This window comes from Sebastes umbrosus, chromosome 2, assembly GCF_015220745.1.
Source record: "Sebastes umbrosus isolate fSebUmb1 chromosome 2, fSebUmb1.pri, whole genome shotgun sequence".
NCBI classification, from domain to species: domain Eukaryota; kingdom Metazoa; phylum Chordata; class Actinopteri; order Perciformes; family Sebastidae; genus Sebastes; species Sebastes umbrosus.
Window position 1 is genome coordinate 30382709 of NC_051270.1, and position 24432 is coordinate 30407140.

General features: G+C 42.0%; 2 protein-coding genes and 1 long non-coding RNA gene across 4 annotated transcripts in view; 2 read left to right on the forward strand and 1 right to left on the reverse strand.

Annotated features, from left to right (window-relative positions):
- homer2 (homer scaffold protein 2) overlaps positions 1-3195 on the forward strand; it is a 37040-nt gene extending 33845 nt beyond the window's left edge. For both annotated transcript variants that reach the window (XM_037795326.1, XM_037795317.1), the window contains exon 9: positions 1435-3195. In XM_037795326.1, coding sequence (XP_037651254.1) covers positions 1435-1623 — 189 coding nt within the window. In that variant the 3' untranslated portion in view covers positions 1624-3195. The remainder of the gene's footprint in view (positions 1-1434) is intronic.
- Positions 3196-7914: 4719 nt separating this feature from the next.
- Positions 7915-23996, reverse strand: LOC119503537 (WASP homolog-associated protein with actin, membranes and microtubules). Its single transcript, XM_037795383.1, has 11 exons — positions 23291-23996; positions 20257-20430; positions 19722-19872; positions 18466-18635; positions 16472-16679; positions 13341-13525; positions 12720-12806; positions 12500-12595; positions 10292-10703; positions 9570-9712; positions 7915-8612 (listed from the first exon to the last, which is right to left on the reverse strand). The coding sequence occupies exons 1-11, from the start codon at positions 23915-23917 to the stop codon at positions 8457-8459; spliced, it is 2409 nt and encodes an 802-aa protein (XP_037651311.1). The 5' UTR covers positions 23918-23996; the 3' UTR covers positions 7915-8456.
- The window catches only part of LOC119503585, a 28404-nt gene continuing 18802 nt past the window's right edge, over positions 14831-24432 (forward strand). Inside the window, exon 1 of the long non-coding RNA XR_005210347.1 lies at positions 14831-14979. This is a non-coding gene — a long non-coding RNA (uncharacterized LOC119503585). The remainder of the gene's footprint in view (positions 14980-24432) is intronic.

Here is a 24432-nt window from a genome sequence, read left to right on the forward strand (position 1 = left end):
GACACAACATTCCAATCACATGTCTCACTAACGCACATTGTGGTTACTGTATCTATTAATAAAGGTCCATCCCAGCACAGTGAGAGTGGATTATTGCCTCTTTTGAAAAGGTTTCCTCTTCCTCGTCTGTGAAACCGAGATACTACATCTCTGTCACGGCTTATTAGTTTCCTAGCGGCGCAGATTTGATATATTCTACTGACTACAAAAACAGCTGAAGGTGTTTGAGAGCTTTAATGACGAATGAACATCTCTGTATGCATGTGTGGGTTGTTGGGTGTGAGAAGCTGCTGTTGCCAGAAACAACACAGATTCACGCCCATCACCTCCTGTCTTCCTTGTAACAAAGCGCACCTGTTCGTCCAGTCTGATCTCTCATTGAGTAGTATCAGACTTTCTGTAAAACCAGAAGTGCCAGGCTTAGTGAGTGACTGTACGCCGTGTTAGCACCAAGTCTGACATGAGCTGCATTGATAGTGACGCTCATCTCGCCCTGCTCTGACTGACTCAGGATTTCATCCAAGCTGTCATGCATGTGCTGCCTTTCAGGCCGGGGCAGGGAGGAGAATAAAACCAACAGTGGCATGCCTGAAGTTCTTGTGCCTCACAAAGCTCAACCGCCCGGTTTGTTTCTGCAACAGCCAGCTGGATGAATGACAGTGACAACAGAACCGGCTGAAGCAGGAGTTTTATCTAACCAGCCGCCCAAACTGAGAAAAAGCATAGACAATGGGATTTCTCAAATTCCTGCGTTTATCCACGAGGCCCAAAATGAAAACTCACAGCCGCAGTCCACTCAGATAAAAGTTAATGGGTGAAGTAAAACTGTTGATAATGTGTGTGTTTATTTTCTGTGGCTCGAAACAAAATGAATCCACTTACTCCACCTCTATGTTTGTGGTCATAGCTCCTCTCTATTTAAAGACGACACCCCACGTGGGGATCAGGTTTCAGGAGGCAACTGGAGGATACAGTCATGCCGGCGCAACACCCATTTAGCACTCCTATTTTAAACCCCTCCCTTCAATGGTATCTTCGGCATTAATGTGTCAATTCGTGTCGCCTGCTAGTCTGAAAGGATCGCTTTACCCTCCCATCCTCACGCAAAAATGTACCTTTCCTAAATGTAAAGCTTGGTTTTCAGTCCTGATGATGTAAATAGGGATTTTTTTTCTTACTGCAGTTTGTCAAACGTTTCCCAGAGATCAGTTCAAAGGAGTGAAATGCTGAGTTGAACTGCTTTTATCTCATTTCTGATAGTAGATGTAAGAAGCTTTGATTTGGCGTCTGCTAAGATAAAGACAAAAAAGAGCATACCTGCACTGCTACATCAAATGCTCTGACACCCCTCTTGAGAATTTCATTTGATTATCCTGTATTCACCATCTGCTGTAATGTAACTATTTATATATTTTTCCTAATATCTGTCCTCAGACTGCCGAGGTGAAGAACAAGGAGCTGGAGGGGAGAATAGAGGGTCTTCAGCTGGACATAGACGACAGTCAGCAAAAGCAGGGCAACATGAAGGACGAGCTGAAGAAGTTCATGGATCTGCTGGATGGAAAGATAGACGAGCTGCACGAGTTCAGGCAGGGCCTCTCCAAGCTAGGTGTTGATAACTGAGGAGAGTGGCACTGAGCTGGAAGGGTCAGAGGTCAGGTACGAAGGATTCACTACAGTATGTCTTCAGGGCAGAAACTATGTGGCACCTACTCCCCCAAGGTGAAGTCCACTCAGACACTATCAGCTTTGGCTTCTAATAAACACTACCATGTGAGAAAGAGAGGGAGAGAGAGAGAGACTGGCAGGAGGAAGGCCAGCACGCTCCACCAAATGGCTCCATTTTCTGAAACTAAATCACACTTTGAGCTTACTTATCCGTTTCTGTGGGGGGAAATGGCTTTAAAAAGCTGGTGGTGGGTTTTTAGATTCTGTCCATCTGTCTTTTTTTTCTGAAGGCACTTGTTCGAAGGCAGTCTGAGCTCAGAGTAGAAGAGGGGACTTAAAAGGGCTAAAATGAATAACACAATGCTGTTCAGCATCACTCAAGTAATAATTGGTGTGAATCCTTGTGGCCCCCTCGGAGAATTAGAGATCTTTCTACAGACTGTCCTTGCTGTTGCCTCTCGTCTATCTCAGGTGTGTTAGAAGTACTCATTAGATTATATGCACATACATGACAAACGGCCGTGACACAAAGTGCCTCCAGGTGAGTCTAAATCTACCTGGCAAGGAGAACTGGCCAAGTGATGACCATCACCATAATAATAACTGATGGAAAGCGCCAATCCTGAGGATGTTAAAGTGGTGATAAACTCAAAGGACAAACAGGTGTTTGCACAAAAACTAGTCTGAGGAGGGATCACAGCAGGAAGTCATCAGCTCTCTTTTTGAGTAAACGCTCCTTTTGATTCTATTTGCATAAAGAAGGAACGCTCTCTTGTCTCAGGAGCTTTCCTTCACAATCATCCAAAAATAATAATAGGAACCCCGTTTTCCCATGAGTGTAGTGCAGTGTTCAGAGGACTTTGTGTGTGCAATCGTATTGTTGTCCGTATGCAGAGCAATGACGTCTCCGAGGCTGTTGATGTGCTTTCTACACACTAGTTTTTGTTATGGTGGTGGTTATTTTCGGGTGAGGGGACTTGGTGCTGCTCGATGGGTGAATAATGTGAAAGTGTACTTCACTGATGACATTTAGATAGCATGGGCCTTTTCACTACAAACTTCTTGGTTTTTGTTTTACATATTTATTTATTTTGGTGCCTCTCTGCAACTAGTGTTTCTAGAACATACCAAGTAAATCAACCTTAACCTAATGTCTCTATAGATGTGCGATAATATATAAAATATACCAAACTGTCAGGATTCACAGGTTTTATAATTCTTGAGGATTTGTTTGCTTTTTGGGGAAGTTCATCTTGAAACATGGTACATTTGAAATCAAAGGCATATGTTGTAGTGGCATATTTACTGGGTAATACTATGATGTTATAAGTCTATATTTTTTCATCACTGTTTTGATCTATGAAGGGACATTTTGCTTCTCTCTGTTTAACTCTACTGTTCATAAGTCAACCTGGAACACAAAGTATGATCCTTCCTTTTGAACCAATGCCTCTTGTGCACTTTTGTGACTCCTGTTCAATATTGTACAATAGAACTGACAATTGTTAAAATTTAGTTTAATTACAACGCTGAGTTCAGTGTCTTCTTTTTAAGTCCAAGTAGTGGGCCACATTTTGGAGAGGAGAGGGGAGGTTTCCCTAATCCCCATTTAGCCGCAGATCACTATTGTGTAGGAAACGGAGATACTGTTAAAGCTTACAAATCTGCTGGCATTATTAAAGTCTTGAGGCATTTCTTCCTGGATGAGAAGCTCAGAGAAGGAGGTGGAATGAACCTACAGCGCCAGAGCTGCATCACGTCGAAGCTCGAGTACAGAAGCTCCGCCACCGCACGTCTTTTTGTCTGATGTTGATTTACATAGCACTAAATATAGCTGTAATCCTAACATAGACACACGTAACCAAAACCAAAAAGTGGGATTTAATCAGTCAGTGACATGTATCATTTTTTTTTTAGATCAGGATAAATAAAGCAAACACAGACAGACATGAGCTTGTTTGAGGGATGGAAAACCCCTCAAACTCCCAACGTCACCGCAGCACTGAGGAAATAACTGCAGGGGTAGATCAGGGGACACGTTGCCTTGGCAACTTAATCCCACTCGATCCTGTTTTTTTGTGAATAACAGTGTGAATGATTGACAATGAGAAGTATAGAACCAGTGCAACCTTCCAACAATTAATGGTTTAATTACACAAGAGTCAGTCATCTCTCTCAGCAGGGATGTTGATCTCTCTGAGAGTCTTTCGGAGATCAGCTGGTTGGCACCGGTGCATCAGAGTGGAAGATTCATCAATATGCAGAATAAGCACCAATTTAGGGCTGAAACGATTAGTTAATTAACCAATTAAGTTAGTTGATGGGAAATTAAGTGTCGTAGGACTACAGCGAAATATTCTCACTAATTCATCTTGATTTTTTTGTCTATTAAATTTAAAGCAAATGTATAAAAAAATGCCCCTGAACATAATGTGGAGTATTGAAACTACTTCTTTTGTCCGACCAACAGAGCAGAATCCAAAGATCTTTAATTTACAATGATATAAAACAACAGATTTTCACAACTAACTATTCATTTTGAGAACATTTTCTGGTTCCAGCTTCAATCTGAGAAGCTTCTCACCATTTCATACTGTTAACTGAATACTAGAGTTGAAACACTTAATGTAGATTAATTAACTAATCCATGAATCAACTATTCTGATGATTGAATTAATCATTTTGAGTCACTTTTCAAGCCAAAAATGCCAAACATTTTCTGTTTCCAGCTTCTCCAATGTGGAGATGTCTCAAATGATAGTAAACTGAATATCTTTGGGTTTTAGGGTGTTAGTTGAACAACATAAAAAGCAATGTGAATACATCACTTTGGGCTCTGGGAAATTGCGGTCAGCATTTTTAACTAACCTACTACCACTAATATATCTGTGAATACCTTTTGGGAATTTTTTTAATTGTTTGGACAAAACAAAAAAGATATGTTACTGTAGGCTCTGGATCTTGTCACTTTTAGCTCTAGGGATGGTAATGTCGGTTGACTTCAATATCTCGATGGATTGCCATTAAATCCCCCCCAGAAGATGAATCCTAATGTCTTTGGTGATCCCCTGACTTTTTCCTCTAGAGCCAGCAGCACGTCAAACTTTTCAAATCTGTCCTGTCCTTTTAGTAAATCAAATATGACCAAATATCTGCAACACTCCTGTTAGTATCAGCTGTACTTTGTGTTTAGTGCTAATTAGTTTCAAGGTTATTTATCATTTGTCAGTTCCAGCAAAGCAGTCGTTGAGAATGAAAAGCTTTGGTCTCAGGTTCCTTCAACAGCGCTCATAAAATATGTCTATATAAAAAGGGAAATCACACAAGTACATGTAGAAGCAAAATGATAATCTGGCATAAAAAAGTGCAGTTGAAATATAGAGCTTGAATATAAACATAAGTAAATATAAAATAGTAATGTAAATTTGTAATTTAGTTGACAGTATTTCAGATGGGAAAGCTGTCAGATGTAATATGTCAATGTAAACAGGAGTGTAGTATGTAATAATGAGAAGTACTAAAAATATATATACAGAGGTGTAGACAGGAATGTAGTATTTCTAGAGAAGTAATATATATACATGCACGGATGTAACAGTTAGTAAAACAGTATGTAAAGTATATAAAGGTGATTAGCACATGCTAAACTAAGATAGTTAATATGGTAAACATACCTGCTAAACATGATAGCAAGCTGACTTTATCATTTAGCTTAAAGCACCGCTTTCAGGGTTCATTTATTGTCATTGTACAACACGGTTGCACAACAAAATGCAGTTTTAGTCTCTTTATGATACACAAAAAAAAACTAGCGCATCCCTGTGGTACATGTTTTCAAGTTGCATCAGGAGGAATGTAAACAGCAGCAACAAAAACAGTGGTGAATTCTCTGGGCAGGTAAATTGGATGTGGCTGTATTTCTGGGCATTTGTTTGCCTTTACTAGATGGTGTGTCTCGTTAGACTCTTGTTTGGACAAAACAAAAGAAAAATCTTACTGTGGACTCTGGGTCTTGTCACTTTTCTGACTTTTCATAAGCTAAATTATGAATTCATTAAATGAAAAAGAAGTGAAACATGAATAAGTAAACTAAAATAACCCTTACTTGTTGCCTTCTATCAGTTACAAAACACACTCAAATCGATACAGAAGCAGTGATGCAGCAAAAGCAGCGTCTCTGCTGTTCACGGCTGCGAGGCTCATTGTGTGACTGGTGATGAGTGGGCGAGTGGGTGAAACATCATTAAGAGACTATGCTTCTCTGTGCATGTGTCAGAGAGAGAGAGAAAGAGAAAGAGAGAGAGAGAGATGGCACTGCAGGCCACTACCACTGAGACTTCCTGTTGCCATAGTAACAGGCTGCGGAATTTCATGGTGACGCTAGATAGGCGGGTTTCGTCTAAACACCCGCCATGTGTGTGTCTTCCCCAAAGTGCATGACCTGTCTTCCACCTGAATCACCTGGATGATACTGATAAATTACACCCACACACACACATGCAGGATGCAGCAGCAGCAGCCCTGCAAACAAGATGATGTTGTAGAGCAGCCATAACTAAAGCCGCTCTCTAAAGTACACAGAGCTGAATAAACCCAATCACAACTGGCTGGGGATGTCTGAGCCGTCACTGCAGGAGAGATATGTGAGAGAGTATTACAATATATGAGTCATCATCATCATCATCATCAGTGGGCGACAAATCTGTCAAAGCACTCTCACCGGGAGGTTCGCCGGCACAGGTTTGATAAGACGCCTCTGTAGATGATGAGTGATTTAAAGAACGGGGGGTTACAGCTAACCTGTGGAGATCAGGGAACACCGTGAGCAATCTGCAAGAAAAGATCTCATACCAACAGAAAGAAATCGCCAACAATCTGTGTTTATGATCTAACATGTCTTCATTTATTATTAAACCACAGCAGTACAAGTGTGTTTCAGCCGCAGACACCATCAGCTCGTCTGCAACACACCGGGACAAGTTTCATATCTTTGCATCGACGAATCATTTCATCTGCAAAACCATCTAATAATGCTTGCCATACAGTATTGTATTTTTGTGCATAATACATTAGAACCTTGTCTTTTCAGGTAAGTGTCACAGGTTCAAAGGTCATAAGTACAAAGTTCGCCCCTAAACATCAACAACAATCTGTCTGCAAACTTTTCAGAGCATTCAACCACAACGAGAGACAGAGCTGTGTATATTAAAGAGCAATTCCATGATTAAACGGAAGTTTTGGTTATTTAAAAAAAAATGAATCTAGTGTTCTTTACTTGTCACTTAATTTGTTATGGCATCGTGGAGGAAGAAATAACAGATCATGTAAAAATTGCACCTAAATTAAAACACATTCACACATTTCCGACACAAAAAGAAAAACAGCGACAGGGGGACAGTGCATCAAACAGCCTGTAATACAAACAGTGCCATAGACTTTAGACATGTAAGCTGTAAATAATTAACACTGCTGCACTTTAGGACACAATTCTTCCTTTGTTTAGTAATAAAATGCAGAAACTACTGAACACAGTTTGCTGTGTAGCCCTTATTGGGGTAAAATCAAGTAAAAAAAACAAAACAATTGTTCAGATTTAAAGGGACTATTTGTAACTTTCAGAAATGCTTCTTAACAGCGACACCTGTGGCCGTGAAATCAACGAAAGTCAGCGTCGGGCTCGCGCTTGCTCGCTCTCAATATACCTGAACGAGCATCACTCAAAACAGTGAGGCGACACACGTCAGCTAAAAGCACAATACCACTCTATATTTCAGCTGCTTGGCAGTAATGTTAGCTGACCAGACGAAGGTCTCTCCATGAACATGATTTAGATCTGATCCTAGTGTTGGCTTTTCCTGCCTAATTGCAGGCTGAGGCAGCGGGGCTCTGCAGCGTGTCTCCCTGCTCTCTCCGCCCGCAGCCGGAGAGAGCAGAGGAGACACCGGCACCCGGTCGGTAACGAGAAGACAACGTAACTCTCTGCAGAGCGCGGTCACTTCACAAGACACGGGAAACCTCTGTTGGTCTGGAGGAGCTGCAGCAGTTATTTCTGCACAAACGTCCCCTGTGCATTCACTAGATATTCTCAGAGCTAAACTAACTCTTCTGCAGTGTGTAGTGAACGCGCGTTCACGTCTAGAGGTGGAGCGAGCTGAGCTGTCTGAGTGAAGGCGAGCAGGCAGAGGAGGAGGGTACAGCGGCTACACGCGAACGCGCATATGCGAGCGCGCATGTGTGCCGACCCGCTACATTTATACGCTTACAAAGTTACAAATAGTCCCTTTAATTACATTCAAAATAAGAAAGTTTAGACTCAATAATGTGGGAAAATGTTAATTTGTGACAGTGGAGTTGTGTAGTGGTCTCTGCCTGCAGCACAGGCTTCCCCTGCTGTGTGACAGCCTCACAAAAGGCCTTCAGAGGGCGAGTTGGGAGAAATTCAATCATGTACACATTGTACTACAGCACTACTGCTTGGCTTTTCTCCTTAATGAGCGCTGAAGCCTCAATCGCTCAGTTTGGGATTTCTGCAAGAAACAGCTGCTTTAAAGGAAACTAAATCCTGATTCTGCCACTAGCTGGTTGGTTGGATTTGAGCGGTTCTGGATGTATTACAACATCTCAGGGCTATTTTGAAAAAGGCAATGTTTAAGTCAGACGAGGCGTAATCTCATCTGTGACTTTTTGGCAGCAAAGTAAGCTGTAGCTCACAACCGTGAAGAGAACAGAGCGGGGTAAATGTAAGAGTACAGCTTCATCTGTATGTGTGTGTGTGTGTGTGTGTGTTCTCAGCTGTCCCAGTCTGCACTGTGCGTCTCGTCGTCTCCTCTGTCGTCCTCATCAGAGTCGGATGCCACCTTCTTCATCCTCATCATGGCGGCTTTGATGCTGCGCTCCAGGTCGTTGTCACTGCCGCCCTGGACTTCTGCACGAGAAGCAACCACCTACAGCACGACAAGAGTCCCTTTAATACCACTTTTCATTCATGTTCAATATTACCTCCTGCCTTTTTACACAGCAGATATTTTGACTAATAACATTAACAATGGCTATGGTTCATGTAGGTGTTCCAGTCTGAGCAGCATTCACAATACAAGGACCCTGAAACTGAAGCAACTAAGTCGGCATTTCTGTACAGACCAGTGGGCAACTCCGTGGTCTGAAAAGTGAAGCCAATGCAGAAATGCCTTAAACTTGCATTCTTTCTAATAGCCAGCAGGGGGCGACTCCTCTGGTTGCAAAAAGAAGTCTGTTTGTATAGAAGTCTATGAGAAAATGAGCCTACTTCTCACTTGATTTATTACCTCAGTAAACATTGTAAACATGAGTTTATGGTCTCAATCGCTAGTTTCAAGTCTTCTTCAATGCAGCATGATGTTCATTTAGTAAATTATGGTCCCATTTAGAGTCAAATAGACCATAAAGCAGGGGATGCTTTAGGGCGAGTCTACCTTGTGATTGACAGGTCGCTAAAACGGCGTTGTCCGGTCTGGGAGTTGTCCGTGTTTTCGTCTAAAACTTTAATCCTTTCACAGTGTTTTCAGTTCATGAAAGTTCATACTAACATTTTGGTCGCCTAAAAAATGTCTTATTTAGTGTTCGGTTGTACTTAGCTCCACCCTCTGGGGTCACTTCGGGTTGCAAAAAACCAAGATGGCGATGGCCAAAATGCCGATCTCGAGGCTTCAAAGTGGCAGTCCACATAGCATTGACTGACGTCACAGTGACTACGTCCACTTCTTATATACAGTCTATGGTACTGAAATTTACTTATCGGCTGACATACAGATACAATATACTGTATCTGCCATAAGCTAATATCAGTCAATATATTAGTCTGGCCGATATATGAGTCTAGCTCTAGGCTTTGGCATGTTCTCTGTTCTTGTAGAACATCTCACCTTCTTCAGCGTAACTCCGTGTCGGATGGCAGACATCAGACCGGTCCTCGGGTCCCCAGCAGTGGACGCTGTCTTGGGGACGGGGACCTTTCGAAGCTGAATCAGTCCGCGTTGCAATGAGGCCAACACTTCGTCCATTGTTCCTACAGTAATACAACAATACAGGAAAACAGACACTTTTACAATGATGAGAGAAGCTGCACTAGAAATAAAGAAAGCATTATCGGTAATTTTGCAGTTTCACTGCGGATGAAGCATCTAAACATTTTCACGATACAAAGCTTCCTCAAAACATTTTTTAAAAAACAGCTTCCTCTTGAATGACCTGCATTTCACAGAAGCTCAGAAAATATGAAGTTGGACGTTCCAGTCTCCCTGGAGCTCAGAGTGTGCATCAGCAGGACCACAACTGAGGTAAAATGCCTCCTCTGGCCTCATGGGGGATGCTGGGAATTTAGGACAGAACACCATGTACAGGCACGCACGCATGCACGCACGCACGCACACGCACACACACACACACACACACACACTCCATGCACACTGGAACAAACACACAACCTTCCCTGCAGTCTGACAGATTCACATATTCAACAGATTTTTTCAAATAAATGGACATCAAAATGATTTTTTCTACATCCAGCAGGAGGATTTGGTAAAAACATGTAGATGTCTATTCATTACAGGTACATAAAAAGCTGAATTATACTGTATGAATTCACCTAGGTTTTGTTTGAGCATGTTCTTGGCTGGAAAAGGAGGGGCCTCTTTCTCACTGAGAGGCATCGGTGTGTCTTCAGAGGAAGGTGAAGCTTGGAAAGGTGGAGGAGGAAAGGCAGGGGGCAGTGGTGGTGGTGGTGGAGGTGGAGGTGGAGGTGGAGGTGGTGGTGGCGGGGGAGGAGGCTCAGTAGGGCAGGTTCTCGTTGGAGGTGGCGGTGCAGAGTAGATCTGGACAGGGATGTCTTTAGGCTGCTGTTTCTTGGGTGTTTTATTGCGTCTGGGTGCAGGACGGATGGAAGGGGGTCCCTCAGAGGGGCCGAGGCTGATGATAGACAGCGGCTGGGAGGGACACGACCCTTCTGGAGGAGACATCCTGGAATGAGGAGTCTTCAGGATGTACTGGCCCGGTCGCCTCTAGAAAAAGATGGTAGAAGAGGGAGGAAATGGTGTTAGAAATAAGGGCATCATCTTGTCTAATGTTCACAAAGACGGCTAAGACACAAGACGACACCCACACAGTCTAATGATCCGATGTTTTAAATAGGTCTCACAGTGACTTGATTTCAAACTATGCTGCGGATAATAAATAAATCTTCCCAATCTGCTCAAGTTGGACGATCTTTTAAAACTCTAAAATTGAAAATTTTAAGCAATAATGACGCTAGATGAAAAGTCACCAAAGTCATTACAATTCATGCTGAGGGGGCCGAGAATGTCCACCAAATAGTTTTGGGATATTTCGGTCAGGACCAAAGTGGTGGACTGACCGGTCGACTGGAATGACAGACTTTGACAATTTGAGGGATCATTGCTAGAAATGTTGTGTTTAAAGGAAAGGTATGTAGGATGTGGTGGTATCTAGAGGTGAGGTGAGGAGATTGAAACCAACTGAAGCTTCTCCTGTGTACCAAGCGTACGGTGGCCGACGCAAAAACATAAATGGCCCTCTCTAGAGCCAATTGTTTGAAGAGTAGCATAGGTCATTTGGAGCAGAGAGCCAGTGCGTAGAGAGTGTGTGTACATGGGAAGTGAGTGGTGAAACAAGAAAGAGAGAGAGCGGCGGCAGCGAGTAACGTTATCGACTCCGGCCCAAGCCGTTCGGGGCTACTGTAGAAACATGGTGGTGCAACATGGCGTATTCCGTGGAGAGGACCCGCTCCCTATGTAGATATAAACGCCTCATTCTAAGGTAATGAAAACACAACAATTCTTATTTTCAAGTGATTATACACTAAAGAAGACATAGTTATTATTATTATATTACATTTCTGCCAATAGATCCCCTAATTGCTACAAACTGGTCCTTTAATATAATGGTCTCTGCTCCAAAGAGCTTGTACACCGAACCACAACAGTCCTGTTCCCAAGCAAAGGTACAAAATGTACTCCCTCATTTAAGATAGCTCACTACTACGACCACAGCCGTTAGTCAGCATTTTTGGCATTTTCCCCTTGATAGACAGTTTGACAGTTAAAAGATAGACAGGAAACAGGGGAGGAGAGAGAGGAGTGTGACGTGCAACAAATGTCATACCAGTGATGTTGCGGTTATCAGTGGTGGAAGAAGTATTCAGATCTTTTACTCGAGTAAAAGTAGCAATACCACAGTGTAAGAAATACTCTGTTACAAGTAAAACTCATTGTACAGATTCAGTTCAGAATCATATTACTGGATTTTAACTAGTGTTGCATTAAATGTGTACATCACCTTAACTGGTAAAGGTGGGGCTGATTTTAACTACTTTACATACTTCTGGGTACCTTAATCCATATATTATATCATCATTTATTTGTTCATTATGATTTATATTTTGTATTGATAACCTGAATCTGCAAAGTAACTACAGCTGTCAATCAAATGTAGTGCAGTAAAAAGTACAATATTTTCCTACAAAATGTAGGAGTAGAAGTGTAAAGTAGCATGAAATGGAAATATTCAAGTAAAGTACAAGCACTTAAAAATCGTACTTAAGTACAGTACCTAAATGTACTTAGTTACTTTCCACCACTGGTTGTTACGTGGCATTTGCTGTAACCACTCACCTACCAAGGCACTGCTGGGTCGAGTAGTTATTAACTGAATTTAGATTTTGAGGTGAACTATTGAATTAAGTGTGTGTGAAACAGGAGCCTCTGGGGTTTCATTAACAGAAGAAGAAGAAGCTGCAGCAGCAGGGGGAGGCGGAGCGGAGACAATGAGAGCGCCTGACCTCTCTGAAGGATCGTAATCTGCTCAGAGTCTTCTCTCGCTCCTGGTCCACCCACAGCTTCCTCGTCTGCTCCTCCTCTTTCCTCTTCTCTCGTTTCTGCAGACAACAGAGGGAGACAGCGAGAGGTATTAGAGACAAAGAATTGGATCCGGTTTCATTTGCGGCTTCTGTCAGTGTTGGGAGCGTGTCTGTGGGTTGTCTCGTTGCCGTGGTGACGTACCAGGTGGACCTGATGATGCTGATTGAAGAGTATGGAGCTCTGCTTGGCGGGCAGCTGCTTCTGCTCGTTGGCCTCCATGCACTGATCCTAAACACACACACACATTAACACATACAAACACTATAGTACTTGGGCAAATATGTCATGTCAGAAAATGCCATAATAACAAGGGGCAAATGACACCTCAGTTGATTAGTAGAGCATTTTTTAAATTTCACTATCTTCCTCTTTTCTACCGCATTGTTAAATATTCATGTCTGTAGATTACTGTAGCAGGTGATTGGTGGGAGCCTCTAACCAGGGGATTGTTTCCACTTTGTTCTGAGCAATAAAATGCTTTTTAATCAGACGAATGAGGATGCAGCCAGTAACAGGAGAAAATGCCAACTGCACCAACTGTGCTTCAATTCCTCTGTCAGCTAAAAATAAAACAGTACAGTAAAAACATTTTTTAGAAACTCAGCAATTTGGGGCATGAAGGGGATAGAGAGTGAGGAATCCAATCTATTATTCACAGATCAATACCCTCGAAAAGGACCAAAGCGACACTAAAAATCCTTTTTGATGGGACAGAGAATGTCCTTCTGAAAATGAATGAGCGTCAATGACACTCGCCCACACCTTTTTGTTGCGGAGATAAGCTCGCCGGGCACAGATGTTGCCTCTCTTGGTCTCCAAGGTCTGTAGGCGTCTTTTGAGCTGAGTGACAGCCGGAGGGTCGGTGTGTTGGATACCTGTGTGGACCATGCTCTGCAGCTCCTCCTGATCCTCACACACATCGTAGTACACCACCTCCTCCTTCAGCTCTGCAACACAAACGCAGTCCAATCACTCAAAACTCCCCGGTTACCTGTTCAGAAGGTGCTCTTTCAACTCATACAAGTGTAATTCTTACATCATCACTGTTGCTTTCCATTCTGTATTCAACACAGACGGCATGAAGAAAATTGGAAATAAACTCGTCTCAAGGATGTAAACATGTACTATGTATGTATTCCCTTGTACAGCTAGTTTCCTTTATCAGGCTAAGGGGTTAAGAGAAGCATGATTCATACAGGTTTTAAAGTCTTTTTGCATGAGATAGACACATTTTAGAGAAAGTATTGATGCAGCAGTATGGTAGGTATTAAGGGGGAAATTTCATTACTGACCAGCTGCATCTAAATTGTATTCTTTGGAGCAATCTGTCTAGTGCAGATCATTTTTGTGAATATGTTTACATGCATACAAGAAACCAGGCGATGCATATTATGCTGTGTCAGTTGTCAGTGAGAAAGGAAAAAGATTTCTGAAAAAATAATTCATGTATTCCAACAAGGGCATTGGGAAAGTCCTTGCTCACTGATGAGTATTTGAACTCTTTTGAAAAGCCTCATAAACTCAGCAGCCTCCTTTGATTTGCTCATATTTTTCTCTGTCCTCTTGCTTTCTTTACTGCGCAGCAACTGGTAGAGGACACCTTCATGCTTTTGAGTTGGGAAAAATAAACCTGAAACCAGCCAAGGTAACAGACACAGACACAGACAGGCAGCCTGTACATAGACACCATATGGAAGCAAACATCACACGTCCCAGGAGGCGCAATTAGGGAAATATTTACATGCACAAAATATTTCCCCAAAGTAAACCCTGAGCACACGACACCGAGTGACCAGAAAAACAGAAACCCCTGCACATCATAATGTAATTCAATACATCAACCCTGCAACTGTGTAATTTTTAAAGGGGACCTATTATGCTTTTGTGCTTTTTTCCCTTTCCTTTAGTGTGTTATATAGTTTTTTGTGAATGTAAAAGTTACAAAGCCTAAAGTCCACACCAAAGGGAGTTACTCTCTCCCACAGAAACACTGCTGAAATGTCTGAAATGCCTTGCTTGAAGTCCCGCCTTTTCTTACGTAGTGTGGTGATGTCACCTCGTAAGACATTTGCATAATGGCTAGAAGAGCTGGAGCGGAGTCCAAAGAGTTTGGTTCGGGTGACCAATCACAACAGTGTGACTCCGTCAGACAGAGTGTTTCAGACAGAGGGTGAAAAGAGGTGCTGCAGCACAGCCGGTATGAGAAAAATAAAGCGTTTTTTTTTTCTTTTTAACATTAAAGGGACTGTTTGTAACTTTTTAAGCGTATAAATGTACCGGGTCGGGACACATGCGCTCGCATATGCGCGCTCGCATGTGGCCGGAGCCTCTCCTCCTCTGCTGCTCGCCTTCACTCAGACAGCGCGCGCGTTCTCACGTTCTCGCGTTCTCGCGTTCTCGCGTTCTCGCGTACTCGCTTACTCGCTTACTCGCTTACTCGCTCCACCTCTAATAAAGTTCAAATAAATGCTGCAGCTCCTCCAGACCAACAGAGGTTTTCCGTGTCTTGTGAAGTGACGGGGCTCCGCAGACTGAAACGTTGTGCTGCGGTCGGAGACGACAACGTTAATCGCTGCGGAGCCCCGCTGCTGAAGCCTGCGCTGGGGCAGGAAAAGCCGACACTAGGATCAGTATTGATTCATGGAGAGACCTTCGTCTGGTCAGCTAACATTACTGCCAAGCAGCTGAAATATAGAGTGATATTGTGGTTTTAGCTGACGTGTGTCGCCTCACTGTGTTGAGCGATACTTGTTCATGTCTATTTAGAGCGAGCAAGCGCGAGCCCGACGCTGACTTTCATTGACTTAACGGCCACAGGTGTCGCTGTTAACAAGCAATTCTGAAAGTTACAAATAGTCCCTTTAAAGCATGTAAACATGTTCTAGTAGAAACCCCAAATACAAGTATGCATCTGAAAATAAACATAATAGGTCCTCTTTAACTCAAATTGACACTGTGTCAGCAGGGTGTTGATTCAGCTGTATGGAGAGTGTAGTGTAGTGTAATATTATATCATAAAGTGTGTGGACTAAATATAAGAGACAGCACACAACGTAATGCAGTCCAAAAAAACACTACCACAAACACATAGCCTAAAATGTGCCATTTTACTGAGTCGACATCAAAACACACGCAACCATTTTAAAAGGGCCAGTTCACCTAATCAAAACTGGAAAGGGAAAACACATTTTCCTCCTCACAGGTTTTCTCCACCTTAGTGGCTGATTGACGCAATTTGCATCAAAATTTTACTCCTTCTTAGTCAAATATGAACACACACATATCATAGACATATATTTTTACACTATCATAATGTCCAAGGTGAATAAAGATCCATAAATCCACTGAGAAATCAGAAAAAAGACACTTATAACTCCAGACCTTGCCTGAGAGTAGTTTTCTTTAGTGTTAAAGTACTCCAGTGATAGTTGTCTTACAGTGAAAACAGGAGCTGTTGTGTCTTAGGTGACCTGACCCTTTAGGTTATCTAGTATTTATTGCAGGGCTTTTATACTGCAAAGCATTACCTTGTTCAAGTGTTAATACTTTGCAGTCATTCACTGTGTTACTGCATTCATTTAAACACAGTGTTCAGGCACAGACGGCAATTTGTGTGAGGACCTTTACATTCCAATTACAGTTTCACAGTGTGAGGCAACCTTGAGCCTTTTCTCTCTGCTTCGCTACTTGTACTTAAAGCTTCTGGTATTATGCTTTATTTAAAAAGGGAAGTGTTATTAAATACAGAGTGCTTAAATAAATAAATGTTGCTAGAGTGTTTTAAAGTGGACTGCACAAGGACATCACTGTCTTTCACAGCGATCCGTTATTTCTCAAAACGAAGTAGCCTACAGATCAACTGTTGTCTTGTAGTCTTGTCGTGTGTAGTCTACCTCTAATCTGCCGTCGCAGCGTGTCTATCTGAGCCACCAGCAGCTGCTCCTCGTTCTTCAGGATATCAAACTTGGTGTCGTACAGCTCCAGTTGGGTTTCGTAGAATTTCATCTCCAGCTGGTCCACTGTGTCTTGCTGCTGGTCGTCCTCAGACGCTGACCTGGGATCAGTTCTGTGGCTCTTGACTCTGCCAGACAGGCAGCCAAACTGCATCACAACAACAGAAACAAGTCAAAGGATCACACTTGTGGCTTTGCATATTACAGCCTAATATGCTGTGCATACTTACTGCTGACCATCTTCTAAAGCATACTACGGCAGGACGATATGGAGAAAATCAAATATCACAATATTTTTGACCAAATACCTCGTTATGCATATTGCAACAACATTGTAGGGTTGACTATTGGTGATTTAATAAAATATTTATACAATGATATTTTTGATAAATAATCATCAGTAATGAGGACATAATGACTAAGTGTAAAAGGCAAATAATAGAACAGTTAGAACAGTCTGGAAAGTTCCGAAAAGTACATAGTTTTACTGTAATGCAGCCTTTAAAACCAGGAAAAGATAACATTAAGCCATAGTACGATATCCAAAATCTAAGACGATGTCTAGTCTCATGTCACGATATCGATATAATATCGATATATTGCCCAGCCCTAAAACATATCATACATTTTGATTGATTCAGCTGCTGGTTTCCATTCGTTTCAGTAGCAGAGACTTGAAACTTGGTACACTAACCTCTCACAGAGAGACGGTGAGAGAGTTGCAAGCAGGGACTATTTAAAAAAAAAATATGTTCAAAGAAACTGTGTTCAAAGACACCTTGAATGAGCTACACTTAAAGTCAGCTGTCAAACTGAATCTGTTTAGTGAAAGAATATCCTTCACATTATCCTTTTCATGACATCTACTTTTCTTATTGCTTGCCTTCTGGGTTTGATTTTAAACCTAGCAAGGTTTGATCTCTGCAAGCTTGTTTTCAGACTGTGATGAAATGCGCTGAAACTAACAGCTACCTGCGAGGTAGAACAGTAACATTAGGTATGCCTGATGTGTAGTTAATGAGTCGACACATTCAAAGCATATGTATGTCCTTAAACGCTTTGAATTATGTCAAATATAAACACACACACACACTGTCTGGATATGACACCAGAGCTGTACAGAGTGAACTGATTTTAGATAATACACAGCTCACCCCAAACACACACACACACTATATGTAAAGGCGTCACGCTGTGACATCTGCAGGCGCGTCGGCGCACTCAAAAGAGCCACAGAGTTTCGTTGCCGCCAGGGCAAGATTTTGCGTAGGTGTAGCTTACTGATCTCATTTTCAATGCTCACACACAGCTGTCTCTGTACGGGCTCATGTTGATTTCACAGTGGCAGATACCGCCAGCATCCTGATTTTCAAAAAGCCTAATGGGATGAATAATGCAGCCAGATGAAGGTGAAGGTGCTGAAGGTGCTCTCTGTTCTTTCCCAAAAAGCTCAAACGCGCAGCACGACATCCTACAGAAGCAAGTTATTCGCTGCAGTTTACCCAAAATACTGTGATCCTGACATCAGAAGCACACCACCCCCCATCCTGTACTTACAGATATGTAGATACAGTAGCATGCACGTTTAGAGTATGTTTAATAGACACATTCACTTATACATGCATGCAGGTTTTGGGGGTGCATCGAGGGGATTCTCTGTTTTTACACAGGCTTTATAAATAGATCAAAGGACCATAGCAGCCAGATATTCACATCAGACTGGAATACCAAGTGAAAGATTCACTGTGTCATATCTCTACAGACTTACAACCACTACAAATGCAGCGTCGGCCTTGGCACTGGAGATAAAGGGTCACTAAACTAAACGAAAGCCTCACAACTGCGTCAGAGTCAAATCGGCAGTATAGAATGTGCTGACTAATGACAGAACCGCTAGAAAAGCTGTGGTTTATGCTAATAAAAAAGACACACACCCTTTCTCTGATGCCGTCTTTCTTGCGGTTAAGGCACATCTCCGTAGCTCTCATATGCTGCAGGGTTTCTTTGGCCAAAAGGAAGCGCAGTTTCTCCAGTCGTGGGGCTGCAGACGCCCAGGCAGCAGCTCCAAAACGAGACTTATCCTCCTCCATCTGCTTCGACATACCTGAACAGGCACATAAGGGTCCGTTATGTCCGCATCACACAAAGCTCATTATATATTAACAGGAAAAAATGACCCATGGATACTTTTTTACAAAGTTGGATGTAATCAGTTTGAGGTGTTCAAAGACTTTCTTTGGTCATAAAATATTGTTGTGAGTTTTGTAATCTACATCGCATGCAGACAGCCATACATGTGTTACTTTAAATAAATGGTGGATTTACAGGCACATAACATAGCTGGATATGCCAGCCATACAGATTGTGGAATTTAAACTTAAACAAACTTAAACGAACAAGTGTATCCGAATCAAATGTTTAGTTTCTGGATGTCGTCTTCCCCTCAGATCAAGGTGGGGACGCCAATATAACACAAAGTGAAATTCTTATCCAATTCAAATCAAGTAACGGAAGCAATATCCTTTCTAATACTCAAAACTTTAAAACACTGAAAGATCTTACTGACAACATTTTATGTAGACAAATATTAAAAAAAGACAAGTATGGCTTTTTCTGAGGAAAATTATTATGATTGTGAATTACTCATAATAGAAATGCTGGCACGTCCAAAATGAATGTTTTGTTTATCCCTCTGGAAAATATCTGACGTTTACTTCCCACTTCTAAAAAGGCTTTTGAGCAAATAGTAAAACGATGCTGGTATCACGTGGTATCTCTGTCTCGTCAGTTAGTGTGGAAAAAACGGATAAATGACTGAAATTGAGAGTAAGTCACTGGCAACGACTTGTTGTGAAGTAAATGCAATGGAACGGGGGAGGGAGAATGCGACATCTAGCACCTTTAATTTGAGCATGTTAAACACACAGCAAAATCATGTGGTTTATTATTTATTTTTTTATGTCATTATTTGAAGTGCTATTTTCTTTTAGATTAATATGACAATGTGTATTTTGTGTGGCCTTTCAATGATTTGATAACATATATCATAAATGTGCTGTTTGTCTGCAGTTGCAGTGCAACTTGAGACTCTACTGCTCTTCATTTCCTGTGTGCTGAGGAACGACACATAAAGCATCATTAATTAATTCATCCGTACACAAATAAGAGAAATAAACACAGTGACTTATACCAGCCAGAGCCTTTGAAGTCTGTGCAAAGTAGGTGACAGTGATGTCCTGAATTGAGGCGACTGCGTCGTCTGCTTTCGTTCTCCACTCTTCCGCCTCCTTCTCCAGAGCTGCGATTCTTTTGGGACCCAACTCCTCAAACTCCAAAGACTTCTGCAGAGAACCGCGGTAAGAAAAACAGTGGACAACTTCACACTCTGTGATTTAATGCAGACCTCTTAACCCACATATATTATAAATTCAGCTTGCAGTCAAAGTTTGTTTAGTGAGGATATCAAATCTGACCTCACATTTTGCTCAAATGAGACATAAAAATATCAAATTGTGTCAATCACTCCACCATTTACATTAAATTTGAAAAAATCTGTATGCAGATCTTTGCTTTGAGCTGCTTTTACTTTTTGTGAAACATTTAAATTCTTCATTTAAATATATTCAATTAGATACCAGAACAAATTGTAAACAGCATCCTCTCTGTATATAATAATTCACCACATGCTAAATAAAAGCCCACAGCTGCTAAATGTCTGTATTTACCAGGATCTCCATCTTGTAGAGGCAGGCCAGCTCTCTCATGTCCCTGAAGGGCTGGAGCAGATACTGGAAGAAGGTGGTAGCCACGGTGACCAGGTCCTGGTAGGCCTCGTCCTCTTCCTCGTAGATGTCGAGCAGCGCGACCATTCGGTCTGCGCTGCCATGCCTCTGCAGGTGCTGTAAACATAGAAGACATAAACACCATTAGTTAGGTTTATTTTGAGCCCACAGCCTGGTAGTCTTTGCTCTGCAGAACTTTTCATACGCACTAATATAACAGCTGATATTAGTCCTTTAAGAATACAACTTTCATATACCAGGTGGGCTGAAGGTTGCCCAGTGAAGCCAGAGGTTAGTGGTTCAATACCACTGGATTCCTGGAGTTGTTTCTCTGACACTCACCATTGAAGTTAAGTCAAATCTGATATCAACATTTCCTATCAAGGGAATGCAATGAAATGCTGTATATAGGTATTGGGGAGAATGAGGTAAATTGATGTAGGTGTGAATGGACACAGAGAAAGCGACATAAGGGATTGGTTAAGAAAAGTTACTTTTTATGTCATTAAATTTCATCATATCTAAATCGAAGACACACAAGCCTGTATAATATGAATCCTTGGTCTCTTGGGAACAATATAAGGTTTAGCCATGAGATATTGTAAACTACCTTTGTATAATGTCTTCTTTTTCTGTTTGTTCATTTTCTAGGTTTTTCTTAAAGTTGTGCTTAATTTATCCTGTTATATTATGAAAGTGGGTGCTTTTATTTTGAAAGGGTAATACCTGTAATAAGGAAAAAGACTAACAACAGGTGTGTCTTCCAAAAGGAGTGTGTCGTATTTTTTTGTTTGTTTAGCACCAGACTGATAAGGGCATAAGGTTTGTCAAATTTTCGTTTCCTACTAGAGTTGATAATAAGTGACTTTATAATGTATTTTTGTAGTTTTGCTTAGTTAGAGAGTGTGTGTGTGTGTGTGTGTGTGTGTGTGTAGGTGTGTATGTGTGTGTTTAAGCTAGATGCTGTAACGTTAATGCAGTAACTTAGCTGCAGTATGTGCAAGGCATGCTTCAACTGTTTAAAGGGGGACTAATACTTTAATTTTAAGTTAAATATGCTTGTCATTTTGTAAAGTTGAAAATGGTGATATTTTGGTTTGGTTTGGTTTTCTCCATAGCTCTTACGGTGAAGTCAAAGCATACTCCTTGGAGCTAACGTTGCATTATGACAAATAATAAAGCTTTTGTGAACCATCACCATCATTCAGTCTGGGGTGCTACAGATATAATGCAAATCAAACACAATAACGCCATAAAACTATAGCCTCAGATCTGCTCTCTGACACAGAGTCAACAGAGCATCATGTGATCTAAAAGGTGTCATTTACTGCATCACTATTATATCAGATTGCATTAGATTGTAGAGATGTACTGATGCTGTTTACACTGACTGCCTTGCAACATCTACAGCTTTGATTGTAATTACACAAACACCAAAAGGTTTGCTGTGTCATAGTAGACTTGTAACACCACTGTGTGGTGCTACTCCTGCAGGGTAACATTCAAAAAGATATTAAGGGGAAATATAGAGCTGACAGAGGTTCCCCAAGCTTTACTAAATCCCCAATCCCCTTTGTTGTATTTAAGTCAAACATTCCTCCTGAAAATACAAGTCTGGTTTGCCCACATGTATTCTGAGTGCATCAAAGTTAGCTTCTAAGACTTCTTCTATGAGTTTTGCTCACAGAGACGTACACGATAACATGGACTATCCAAAACAGAGCATAAGTCTATTTATATTCTATGAGCAAAACAAAACATTAGCATAATCTTTGGTTTCATGGCATTTTCAGTGCTCTACAGCACTGGTTCCTGAACTGTTTCTCGGCAAAGACCCCTAAACTAATACAAAGTAGACAACAGACCTCCGCTTGATAAGATTTTGCCCCCCTCATCTGTTTTGCTTTTTGCTTTTTGATGTTTTATTACAGAAAGTGTGTTAAACACATGACCAAAATAGTCATAGATTCTGTCATTGTGTTACTTATGGATGGAATTATACTGAAAATATATTATATTCCTCTTTTACCTGGGGACCCCTTGAAACCCCTTCAAGGACCCCACTTTGAAAATGACAGTACAGTATCTGTCATAAATACTCATATAAAACTATTAGAGTCTAATACAACAGTCGCCAGTCTAAACTGTTGAAGTCTATCCTCACTGATATGAATGTAAAAGTACACAAAATGTCAACATTGTGTTGTGTTATACTGAGATGTGTCTCTAATATTTAGTCTGAAATATCGGATTGACAAAACATTAGAAACTCCTCTCAGCATCATCACCACTCCAACATGACTATAAAAGCAACGCCCACTAGAGGCGTTACTTCCTGCTTCACTTCCTGCGCCAGCTTAGAAAGTTTGGTGTGGCTAGAGAGGCAATGCTACAATTTTATAGAGCCACAGTAACAAGTGTCCTGGTCTTCTCTGTCCCAGTCTGGTACGGCAGCACAACCGCCTTGGAGAGGAGACAGTTAGAGAGAGTGGTTGCGAACTGCCTCTAAAATCATAGGATGTGACATCCCATCTGTGGCCTCCATCTACGCCACACGGATCAGCCACAGGGCGCAGAAGGTGATTGCTGACCCCTCCCACCCTGCTAGTTGTCTCTTCCATCTCCTTCCTTCTGGTTGGTTTCACACGGGATGCAAACTCCGGTCTCCTGGGTGAAAAACCCTGTGTTTTGTTTCCTATCCATCACCCCCAACCTCCAGCCCTTAAGGAGTTTCACACGGTCTATACTACAGCACCTGACTTCCACTTCTGCTCCTGTCATAATTACTACGGTCGCTCGAGGTCGCTGTCGTGATCACCTTCTTTCAGTGATCTACCATGTGAATGGATGATAAAACCTACTAGTAGGCATAGTAGGCCCCTACTGACCCACATCTATGGGGCTTATAGCGACTGATAACGCCTATTAAATAGCCTGATAACAGTCTAATCGGCTGAGCTGTCACAACCCCTCTCACCTGTCGCACTTGACCCTTGGCCCTGGACATCTCCTTCTGCATGGTCTTCCTCTTGAACTCCTGCAGGTTCTCAAAGTACTCCTCCACATCCCTCTCGTCCTGCGTGAACAACGTATCCAGCACTATCTTTCTCCCGCAGACGTCGATGGCTGTGCTGAAGTATTTCTCCAGTCTCCTACACGACGCGTCAAAGTCCCTCTCATCATCATCATCACCATCATCACCATGGTGACCTGACCTCCGAGTCAGGAAGAGCAGGTCCCAGATGTTGCCCGCCTCGAACTCTGACAGGTCCGGGAAGCACGTCAGCAGGATGTCCGCCACGCAGGTGAACTGCTGGTGGACGTGTTTCAGGTCGCTGACGGAGAAGAGTCCAGCCCAGCTCACCTGAGTTTCCCCGGTAACCCCGGTAACCCCGGAGACTGTAACCTCGGAGACGGTCACCTCGGCTTTGCGTCGCTGCCGCTGTAACGTCCGGTTGTGACAGGTGACGGCGAACTTACACTCGATGACGTTCCACTGGACGATGAAGCCCAGCTTAAAGGCCTCCGCCTCCTCAAAGATGTTGCTCTTCACGGCCACCCAGCCCTCCAGACTGTCCATTCGCTCCGTCTCGATGTTATTCATGTTAAAAAGAGCTGTTTCACTTCGGCCTGCGACAAGCTGCTGGCTCTGTTTACAACGTCCGCCATTTGCCGTGACGTAAGCCGCCTTCAAGGACCTCAGACAATATCGGGAACTACAGAGAACCCTGAACGTTTTCGGTTTCACTAAGTGATGAATAGAATAGAATAGAAAGCTTTATTGTTATTGTATTAAATACAACAAGATTCACAGTTTGCCACTTCTGGTCAGCTTTAAAACAAATACTTGACAAGACTAAACGAGGCAGATAAAACATATAACAGGTAAAACACACACAGTTATAAAGTAAATAAAACAGGTAAAGTAGATGTAATAAATAACGTTATGAATGAATGAATGAATGAATGACTTTATTTCGAACATAAGAATAAATAAAAACAGATACAAAATAATAACAAACAAAACAAGAGTAATAGTGTCCAAAAAGGAGTAGGTAGAAGTAAAACTTATATTTCCCTAACCCTTTCTCACTTCTCCTCTAATAACTCATATATCAT